Source organism: Schistocerca nitens, chromosome 1, assembly GCF_023898315.1.
Source record: "Schistocerca nitens isolate TAMUIC-IGC-003100 chromosome 1, iqSchNite1.1, whole genome shotgun sequence".
Taxonomy (NCBI): Eukaryota; Metazoa; Arthropoda; class Insecta; order Orthoptera; family Acrididae; genus Schistocerca; species Schistocerca nitens.
Window position 1 is genome coordinate 607,983,958 of NC_064614.1, and position 12,069 is coordinate 607,996,026.

General features: G+C 38.3%; 1 protein-coding gene across 1 annotated transcript in view; it reads right to left on the reverse strand.

Moving 5' to 3' along the window:
• The window catches only part of LOC126256894 (uncharacterized), a 758,813-nt gene that overhangs the window by 61,497 nt on the left and 685,247 nt on the right, over window positions 1-12,069 (reverse strand). Inside the window, exons 10-11 of the mRNA XM_049955519.1 lie at window positions 10,348-10,479; window positions 2,508-2,627 (exon numbers count right to left, since the gene is read on the reverse strand). Of these exons, the coding sequence (XP_049811476.1) occupies window positions 2,508-2,627; window positions 10,348-10,479 (252 nt within the window). The remainder of the gene's footprint in view (window positions 1-2,507; window positions 2,628-10,347; window positions 10,480-12,069) is intronic.

The following is a 12,069-nucleotide window of genomic DNA, read 5'->3' on the forward strand; positions in this document are numbered from 1 at the left end:
CTTCTGAATGTAAATATAGTATCTCATCCACTTCCCCACCTCACTTTGGTGATGTGATATTATCATGCTGGAGAGAAATGGAAGATAATGAATCAGAGTTAGTGAATAAAGTAGCAGGAATGATAATGGAAAAATGAAAATTCCAAATTTATCTCATTAAAGAAATGAAAAGATAGAAACAGAAAATATGTAAGTACAAGCAATTACAGAAACTGAAATGAGAAGGGACACCAACAGTAAAGGGAATCCTAAAGATTAAATTAAGTAAAAGACAACTGAATGGGAGCAGAAATGAATGAAATATTAGACAATGTTCATCATAAATTTTCACTTCTAGTGTCAGTTAATTTCAATGTAATTATAACCCTTTTACTTTCATAATTAAACTTCTCTCTTTTCCTAATTAGTTTTACATTACTCCCTCCCCATTAATATTCTTACGACTGTGTCACATTCTCTGCTTTCGCTTTCTCTATGCCCCCTCCTTCCTACAACCTTTTCAACAGATTTCTTCTCCATCTATCTATATCATTCTCCTCTCTCTATCCTTCTCACTGTTGCTTTCCTGTGGGCAATTTTGTTAGCTCTCCAAATGCTGCCTTTATTTTTTTCCCAGTGGTATAGTATATGCTCAAACAGGAGCATTAATGTATTGTCCATCAACTTTTTCAACTTTGAGAAAGAACTGATTGACTCAAATACTAAAGAAACTCTGGTGTTTCCTTTACTAGTTGCTTATAAGTCTTGATAACTTAGGCATTTGGTATTATCATCCTTCATATATTGCCAAAAATGCTCGGTGCCAATTTTAAATGAAACTGCTTCTGATGAGATGTTTATGACTGCATTAAAATTGTAAAAAATATCACCTAAAACGTAAAATGGAACAGGTAATGTTGGTTTGCCATTTGTTTCAAGTAATTAGTGTGAAGCACTCCTTCTAGTGTGGATGCAAGTACAAATCAACATCATTTGGAGACTATGAGCTGTATAGAAGTTGTATCCCCCCTCCAATTAGTTTCCTGTTGACAGATACAACTGGATGTTGACACCACAAAAATCAACGAAGGCTCAGAAATAACACATAAATTTATCTGCCACATATTTTGCCAGTGTGTTTCAAACATTGGCCACATTATAAAAATGCTTTACATAAGGCAAGAAGTCTATAAAGCTATGGAGATGTTTTAGAAAGAATGGCCTAGTTGAAAGGTGAGTATGATGTAGCATTGGAAAGAAAACATGATGACGCTGGATTTCCATGTTGCGTTGGTGCCTTGGAGGCTCTCTGAATGACAGCAAATAGTGGCTTGAAATCATACTGAATGAATCCCAATGCCATGTTGTCAGGGTTAATGTTGATTTATTATTTCACAGTACTGGCAGAAGAAATTTCTTGTATCTTGAAACCAATCATATCTGAATACCATAATTCTGTACAAATTCTAAAAATGATGTGGCACATTGTCAATCCAAATTCAGCCATCTGCATCCTAATATATGTGTAGAGAACTTGTAATCTTTTTTATGGCTAATTACCAGTGTTACAGTTTGGCATTGGACTTTGGAATCGGCTCAATGCCTGTATTTTGGAGCTAGGTACATAAGTCACCACACAATATGACAATGTCACTTGTTGTAATCAAACCAGATCAACTGGAACCATATGACATGTGTAAGTGACCTGGAATACACAATGGACACACCATTACTCCATCACAATACTGGAATATTCGAGTTACATGACATTTGTTCAATTCATCTCTGGGTCTTTCAGCAAATCATACAGAAGCTCATAGTTCTGAGTAACCCATCAATGAGGTTTCTCCATGATCTTTTGATATACTGATTAATTGCTTAAAGCTTTGTACATGCTTTATTAAAACTGTAGGGCTAGTCACATAATTGGCTTGTGACAACAGTGCAAACAGATGCTCATAGTCCCTCAGTTCAAGGGAATTTTGACCATTAATATAACAACCATAGATGTTTGTGTGTGTGTGTGTGTGTGTGTATGTGTGTTTTGGACAGTTTCTTCTAGGTGTGTAATTTTTTCTGTTACTCACTGAATATTCTGAGCTGGACTTCCAGTTGTCATTTTAAGATACAACTGAAATACAGTGTTTATATAATGATTTTTTTGTGCTGTGTCATATTCATGTTTTCCAGATAAATCAAAACTTTTACACAATTTGCATCATTACAATTATATTTCAAGGTTTCATTGTTGCAGAGTTTTCGTGTGGTAAGGGTTTTATGAAACAATTTTATTTAACCCCCCTCCATTTTTAATAGTTTTCTCTAACACACTGCACCAACATTCCATTAGAAAGGAGAATACTACCATATCAACTTTCTCATTATCTCACTTTACTACTTTTTTATTACTTGTTTTTACTATGCATGGATTCATGCATGGGAATGTCACACTTGAAACATTTGTTTCTCATAACTATGAAAACACATGCAGGGATTTCCAGCAAACACGATCTATCATGTCCCCTCACCAAAGTCTGAACCACTTGCTCCATCAGTCATGCTTTGAAGTATACGAAAAGCACGCGAGGGAATTGCTGGCCCTCTGTATCTGGGATCTGATTCATTGTGCAGAAAAGAATCCTCGTCCACTAAAGGAAACAGCAAAATTAAATGTTTTCAGCAGTAGCTCATGAAAATATAATGTATAAATATGCAAAGAGCCTGAAATGTTTACCAAAAACCATTCCCCAAAAGAAATTTCTATTAGCTGCAATATAAATACATTGTAATACAGTGTTAAAGACCAACATGTCTGCCATCTACTGTCTGCAGAAGCTTGTGCTGAAAGAGGAGGTATATTTACTTCCATCACCAGTTTTCATCTGCCTGAAAGCTAATACTAAATTTAATTTTTTATACCACTTTCATCCAACATCTTGAAGACTCTTGAAGGGATATGACCACCTCTGTACCTTGGATTCTCTTCTTCCAACAAATGGCTTTCTTCTGCAACTGTCATTAAGTAAAAACAGAAAGTACTATACCTGAATATCATTCTCAGTGAGAAAATTACAAATGTAATCACAGTATTTCAGTTTCATGTTATTCTAAAGCTAGGATCCAGGTGAGTAGTTTTCAGTTACTTGGACTAGAATCTCATTGAATGTACTCTCATTAGCTGACAATAAAATAAAAATTTCAGCTAGTTTTTATGTTATTTATGACACTAAATGTGACTCAGCAAGCAGTAGTCCCGATTTATTCAACCAGTAATAAAAGATTAAAGTTGAAAAAGATGATGACACTTTTGACAGTAGGAAGATGAGCATGTTTTTGTCACATAAAATTAGCAGGAAAGTTTAGTAATAGGTTAGAAACAAATATAATATTTTACATATTGGTCTTCTCTATGAACAGTTGACTTATTTATAAAAAATACTGATATATTTGATATACTTGGCTGCTGAGAAGATGAATATATTTGTTTTCAGTATTCTTACATCTAAGTGGTATTTCTTCAACATTATGAGCTATTTCTTCAACATTATTATGGATAAACTGCACTGTAAAAACAATTAAGCACCAAGTAAATAATTTAGGAGTAAATGAGACCACTCACTAAATTGTAAAAGTGTTGAGAGGCTGACAGGCTCACACAGAACAGATTGGAAAATTGCTAGTTTTCAGAAGAAATCATTTGACAACCTAGCATTCACACACACACACACACACACACACACACACACACACACACACACACACACACACACACAGACCATGTGTACACACTACCACACCTCTGCCCCTACACTGAGCTGTCTCGGCATACAATTCTGTGTATGGTGCCGGCACAATGTAGGGGCACATGCGTGTTTGTGTGTGTGGGTTAGGGGGAAGGGGGGAGGCACCCCCTTGCATGCCCATGTTTGTGTATTTGTACCCTAACCCATCAAAGGATTTCTTCCACTATCTAACAAGTTTTCATTGTCTTTGGAGCATGACTGTCAATAATTTAATGTTCCTGCTGTCTGGTGAGTGGTGTTCTTTACTTCTAAATTATTAATGTTTCGCTATAAATTTCCTTTATAACTTCCTAATAAATTTGCTGTTTGTTAATTTATTTAGAAAAGTCAGAAACATAATTCTATTGGATCTTACTGGTTGATAGGGTATCATGTGCAGTCTATATTGTTGTAGAATATATGTTAGACTGCACATGATACCCTATCAACCAGTAAGATCCAATAGAATTATGTTTCTGACTTTTCTAAATAAATTAACAAACAGCAAATTTATTAGGAAGTTATAAAGGAAATTTCCTTTTAAGATATTTGCGAAGACAGTAACAAAAGTAAGTATTTTGTGTTTGTTCTAAAACCTTTGAAAGCAGTTATTAGCTGATGAACCCAACATGTACTCATAATAACTTTGAATCAGCCAATAGCTTAACATAGCACCTGCGGGAATGTTAGTCAGCTTATACAAAGTCATGAATTCAATGGCAGTAATACAGCCTATGTGTCATGATGAATGAAGCACCAACAGTTACTTAACAATTTATTTTATTGCAGTATATGACTGACTCAGTCATATCCTTGACAGATATAGAACAAATGTCATATAGGTGGCAAGGTTACATTGAATGTATGCACAGTGGAGAATAACTGTCCAGTTGTGTGAGGGAAGTCAGGTAGAATGTTCTATGGAAGAATTAACTGACTCTGTATTTATGCTGCACAGGCACAGCTCTAGGTTTCCGTACTGGGGAAGGCTGTGACATTTAGCATTCGGAACTAACTTAGGCCCCTGTCTATGCTACAGATCAGTCCGACACTTTATCACAACAAATCATACTAAAAGACACATTTTGGAGATAGCTTCAATGTAATGAATGTTAGCTTCACTGTATGCTTAATATTTTTCATCTTTTCAATTCTAAATTTGGGATATTTAATGTTTTGTATGTTGCAAGATTAAACAAAGATGTTCGCATGAGGTCATGGGTCTTGTTCTGTGATTTGGTGATAGATACAATCTGAGCAACTGCCATGCTGATTTAACTGCTAGAGGAACTAACAGACATTACTGTATTTGTTGGTTATTATATTTACATGTGTATATTATGAAAATATGTAAATGATTTATGCAATAAAGCATTCCGTCTTCAGGCCAAAAGTGGTTCATCGCGACCATCCGACCACCGTGTCATCCTCAGTTGACGATGCGGATAGGAGGGGCATGTGGTCAGCGCACCGCTCTCCCGGTTATTATGATGGCTTTCTTTGACTGGAGCCGCTACTATTTGGTCGAGTAGCTCCTCAATTGGCATCACAAGGCTGAGTGCACCCCGAAAAATGGCAACATTGCATGGCGGCTGGATGGTCACCCATCCAGTGCTTAACTTTGGTGATCTCACGGGAACCAGTGTATCCACTGCGGCAAAGCCATTGCCGGTTCATGCAATACACAACGTTAAAGATGTCACCAAAATGCAGATTTTTAATATGGTTTGTTGTGGTAAAGTGCTGGAAAATGTGATGTTGCTGGGAAAACATGTTAATCCCCCTTCTTAGGTAGTTACAAAGGGAAATTGCTTCCTATCACCTAATAACCCATGTTTTGCTTACCTTAATTCACTTATTCATAGGTGAAAAGAACTTGTCTCCTCATGTGCGCAGCAAAATGGGCTATGACCATTTCATTGAAATTTGGATGAGTTAACAGTTCTTTTTCAAGAGAGCACATCATGAGCATACAAACTCTGCCATTACTAATAATATTTCGCATGACTGTTTTCACCAGTTATAGCATCCACTGAGAAGCAGTATTCTGCCTCTCTAGTCATCACTGTGATGATCACTATTATCGGTAGCAGGTTAACACTTTCAGGAAAAGTTTTTACCAAGTTTTTTTCATAAAGAAATTCATTAAGGTCACCTGGTGCTTTCATGAATCCTATTGTCTGTACAACATATTCAGTTCATGACATAAGTCTGAAGACTATAATTAAAACAAATTAACAAATGCTTTAAGTTCTTTTTTAGGAAAAGAAATGATATTTTGAAACCATATCAGTTCAAACAGCTGTGCAGTTGACAGATGACCATTAAAATTGAATCAATCACTGATCTGAGTCATGATGCAGCCAAAGGTGTCTCAGGCACACATCTTTCTTGATTCTGTGAAATATTGGTTCTTATTGCTCCCATTGATGGTCAATGTTAAGTGAGGTCCTAACATAACATGCTGGATCCTTGCTGCAAAGTGAAATACATATTCAGTAGTTTTCACTGCATCAGTATTCCTTTGCTGCAGTTCATGGAAAAAATGTCACAATGTGGTATGACTTTCTTTAAAAAATGTAACCAGAAGAGGAAATATTTGTCTTGAAGAAAACCCTTCAGTTCCATAGTTTTGTTTATTGACCTGTAACCATTTTCACAGTTGTCAGTAATTTGTTCCCTGCACTTAACAATTTTGTTTTGGTGTTTGTATGCAGCAGTTACAATCTGTGATTTGAAATTCTATGTGATGGACTGAGGACAAGTAGGAATACGTTTCTTCACTATTTTATCAAGAACAGCTGTGCACCTCAGAGACTGGATAAAAAGGTAGAAATTCCTTACAAGTCAGTGAAAAGGCATACTTGCTTACTGCCTGTCACATAATGTTCAATTCTTAAATTTGAATGATGTGTGAATGAAGTGAGCTTTTTCGTAAACATCTTTAATCCTAGTCGGAATTCCACTTTTGTGGTCACTCATATCAGGAGGACCATCGTAACACTAACCTATAATGTTTTTTCTGGTGCCTCATTTACCTGCTGAGAAGGGCTACAGCTCCACCATCTGGTGGAAATCTTTCATTTATATTCCCCAGTATCTTATATCAAATTATTAGGGCCAGCTGTGATAAATTTGCACAGGCTGTGGTTTCATTAACTTTGATTGTCAGAATTTGTTCACTCCTGATAAGATACCTCATAAACTGATTACAGCAGTTCATTTTGAATTATTTTGGACAGACATAGGAAAACATGATTTTCTGATTTTTCAGTGTGTTGCTTCAATATACTATCCAGTTTTTACATTAGACCATCTAGCCCTCAAAAACTTTCTGGACTCTTGGAATTTTCTGTTTCATCATGGCCCCTTAAGGCTAGCTTGGATTTACCACAAAATTTAGAACAGTTTTCCCAGTACACGCAGATTCTTTGACACATTTTCCTTGTCTGTATATTAAGCAAGTAAGCACTATCTACTTGGCACACTTTTTCCAAAATGAAAATTTCATAATGCAATTTAAGTGTTGTTTCCTCGAATTATGTTTTTCTTTCTTTCTTTCTTTTCTTCCCATTGTGTAAAATTTGCATTCTCAGTCCAAGCACTATCACTACAATTTCTAACAAGATAAGTGACATGGGAAAATGCACTTCTCACTTCCCACACACACAACCACTCAGCTGCATTGGACATTGCTCTATTAAAATTGTGTATATACATCCTTGCCTGGGTGTACACCTAATAAACTGCACACTGAATTCATATTGTGCTGTTTTCAGACTTACAATATGCTACAATTATTCACAAGGAAATTAAACCCACTGGGACTCAAGCACAATACATTCTCAAAAAGAAGTTTGCTAATAATGCACTTTATCCCACAAACACAATCAGCAAGCAAGGAAACGAAGTAACAGGAGACTTTTTGCATGCTTATTTCTTCTATATATTTGTGAAAATCTTGCTTAGGTGGTGACACTTGTATTACCTTATTATAGCACATTCTATACGACATTTACAAACTTATTCCTACAGCAGGTGGAACTGCCAATGCCAGAAAGAACAAAATTATCTGAAACACTATCAAAACATTAATACTGAACATTGATCAATGATGACACAAAGCATAATTGAGGTATAAAGATGAGATACAAAGAGACAGGAATCCAATAGAGAAGTTTCAGCCACTTTATTCATTCAATTTTGATGTAAGCAGTGGAACAAGAAAATCATGTGGAAGTTGGTAGGACCCCTTAGGCTAAATGGACAGATCCGTTGGGGTCCCATAAGAGCTATACTACAAAACAGCCATGCCCCCTGAAGTCTACAACACAGAGCTAACCAATATTTCAAGGTGCAGCTGTAAGACCAGTTACTATATGTTTGATACCATTATTTGATATCAACAATTCAAAAAATTCTGGTGGTTATTTTTAAAATCTAAATGGGGAAACATGCAAAATGCAGCCTGATAATTTAAATTCTATAATAAATTATTGATAATGGCTCAGATTCTTTAACTAAGAGCTGCACCTGGTCCATAGTGTGGCAGAACACTAAATATCTGAACGCAAATAAGTCAGCAGGGGACAACAACAAACTACCATAGTTATTATAGTCAGTCAGAGATATAATAACTAGATTACTACATGTGATGACCAGAATATGTGAAAGCAGACACATACTATCAAGTTTCAAGCAAACCATTATCATAAAACTACCAGTGAAGGTGAAAATATTACACAGAAAACTTAAGAAAAATTGGAGAAGTACTGAATGACAAACATTTTGACTCTATAAAAGGTAAACATACCAATGAAGCATATCTAATCTTGTACTTAGTAATAAAAGGAAGCATAATGGAAAAGCAGGAGACTTCCATTCTATTTGTGGACCTCAGTAAACATTTGAACAATGCAAAGTGAAATAGCAATATTATGAAAAAGACAGATTGCTACTCATCATACAGCGGTCATGCTGAGTTGCAGACAGGCACAACAAAAAGACTACTAAGCACATAAGCCTTTGACCAGAAGGTGGTCTACTAAACACATAAGCTTTTGGCCAGAAGGAAGTCAAGATGTTTGAAACCCTCACGACAATAGGCATAAGGCACAGAGAGAAATAAACAATTACTAAAATTTACAGTTAGTGCCCTCTCTAATAAGCTTAAAGTTGAAAGTATTTTAAATTTAATCTTCATTTCTTCCAAACTGTCACAATTCAGTACAAGTGCCTACACTCTGAATGATTCCTGCTTAATTACTTTCCATCAAACTTTCTTTTCAAAATTCTCATTATTTCGTATCCAACAGTCACCTCTCCTTTGCCTTTTGTTACGAGAAGTTCTGTTGTCCTGTTTTTGAAGAGGAATTATTAAATGCTACAATCTTGATATGTATGAGACCAGTAACAATTATTTTATGTTGTAAGTGAAATAAATGACTTTAAGTCTCTACTCAGAATCAAATATAGCTATTAATGTGAAATGCATGATTAATTGCTTAATTTATAGCATATTTACAAATACAAATGTATTGTCAAATCAAACAGCATGTTTAGATCGCTTCCACTATTTTGTCCCCTTGTAGTTTCTCCAACCAGTATACGTCATCTATTTTTTGTAAAATTCTTCCATTAATATCCAAATTGTTGAACTATTAACGAATTTCAGTTATATTGTATAGCACACACTGGTACAGACAAACAACTCTCCGTATCTTATTTATGATTCTTTTTTCCCTAGTCAGTCTCCTCTCCCTTTACTCTTTCTCCATATCTGCTCTCCCTTTCTCTCTTTGTCAGAACAGACAAAAGACAGTTTGTCATGGACAGGGAGATGAAGTCATTTTCGTTAATTGCTCTCTCATTATGCTAGTCCTATTTATTGTCTCTCTCTTCTCGCTATTTACTTCCCCTTTTTCTCGGCCTGTCTTTCCTATCTGTTATCCATGAGTCTCTTCCTTCAAGTAAAGCATTTGTTGTGAAGACACTCACTTTTCAATCTGATTCTGCTACTTGCTGCTCTTCAAGTATAAGCTGTAACACCCTGTTAATTTCTTATGTAGTTTAGTTCAATGTATAACTTTTTTCTCCTGTGGCTCATGTTTTGTATGGTTCAAAATGGCTCTGAGCACTATGGGACTTAACTTCTAAGGTTGTCAGTCCCCTAGAACTTAGAACTACTTAAACCTAACTAATATAAGGACATCACACACATCCATGCCCGAGGCAGGATTCGAACCTGCGACCGGAGTGGTCGCACAATTCCAGACTGTAGCACCTAGAACTGCTCGGCCACTCCGGGCGGCATGTTTTGTATGTTTTTGTCAACGTTTCTTGTTTGGCTTGACCATATATCCTGAATTTTCATTGCACTTTGTGTTCTTCCTTGCCTCTAACCTCAGCCACTGAAGGAAAAATTTTGTTTTGGTTTGTGTGTAAATCAATATTCATTTTATATGCTGTTGGTTCTTCACTGATATTTATTCTTGTTCAATAGCAGCACAGTTACTATATTCCAAATTACTGAGTATTTGATGGCAATTATATTACGTAAACAATTGATACTGTTTCCAACTCTTACCCTGAGCTTTGAATCTGTTCATAAGTGCACGATCATCCTCACTCAGCTGAAGTTTTCTCAGTTGTTGCACTGGCACGCCTTGTGTTGACTGATTGCCATAAGGATACTCCATATGCTGACTATTCTCATTGCCTGCTGAAAAATTCAATGTGATATGTGTTATTTACAAATTTCTATTACACTCCTGGAAATGGAAAAAAGAACACATTGACACCGGTGTGTCAGACCCACCATACTTGCTCCGGACACTGCGAGAGGGCTGTACAAGCAATGATCACACGCACGGCACAGCGGACACACCAGGAACCGCGGTGTTGGCCGTCGAATGGCGCTAGCTGCGCAGCATTTGTGCACCGCCGCCGTCAGTGTCAGCCAGTTTGCCGTGGCATACGGAGCTCCATCGCAGTCTTTAACACTGGTAGCATGCCGCGACAGCGTGGACGTGAACCGTATGTGCAGTTGACGGACTTTGAGCGAGGGCGTATAGTGGGCATGCGGGAGGCTGGGTGGACGTACCGCCGAATTGCTCAACACGTGGGGCGTGAGGTCTCCACAGTACATCGATGTTGTCGCCAGTGGTCGGCGGAAGGTGCACGTGCCCGTCGACCTGGGACCGGACCGCAGCGACGCACGGATGCACGCCAAGACCGTAGGATCCTACGCAGTGCCGTAGGGGACCGCACCGCCACTTCCCAGCAAATTAGGGACACTGTTGCTCCTGGGGTATCGGCGAGGACCATTCGCAACCGTCTCCATGAAGCTGGGCTACGGTCCCGCACACCGTTAGGCCGTCTTCCGCTCACGCCCCAACATCGTGCAGCCCGCCTCCAGTGGTGTCGCGACAGGCGTGAGTGGAGGGACGAATGGAGACGTGTCGTCTTCAGCGATGAGAGTCGCTTCTGCCTTGGTGCCAATGATGGTCGTATGCGTGTTTGGCGCCGTGTAGGTGAGCGCCACAATCAGGACTGCATACGACCGAGGCACACAGGGCCAACACCCGGCATCATGGTGTGGGGAGCGATCTCCTACACTGGCCGTACACCACTGGTGATCGTCGAGGGGACACTGAATAGTGCACGGTACATCCAAACCGTCATCGAACCCATCATTCTACCATTCCTAGACCGGCAAGGGAACTTGCTGTTCCAACAGGACAATGCACGTCCGCATGTATCCCGTGCCACCCAACGTGCTCTAGAAGGTGTAAGTCAACTACCCTGGCCAGCAAGATCTCCGGATCTGTCCCCCATTGAGCATGTTTGGGACTGGATGAAGCGTCGTCTCACGCGGTCTGCACGTCCAGCACGAACGCTGGTCCAACTGAGGCGCCAGGTGGAAATGGCATGGCAAGCCGTTCCACAGGACTACATCCAGCATCTCTACGATCGTCTCCATGGGAGAATAGCAGCCTGCATTGCTGCGAAAGGTGGATATACACTGTACTAGAGCCGACATTGTGCATGCTCTGTTGCCTGTGTCTATGTGCCTGTGGTTCTGTCAGTGTGATCATGTGATGTATCTGACCCCAGGAATGTGTCAATAAAGTTTCCCCTTCCTGGGACTATGAATTCACGGTGTTCTTATTTCAGTTTCCAGGAGTGTATAATGAAATCCACACATTAACATACATGTGGAAGATTTTTAAGTATTTGTTAGCAGCTGTGTATTAAACTTCAATCTGTAAGTGTTAGTAAGATATTTTCAGTTTGCAATAAAAAAGTG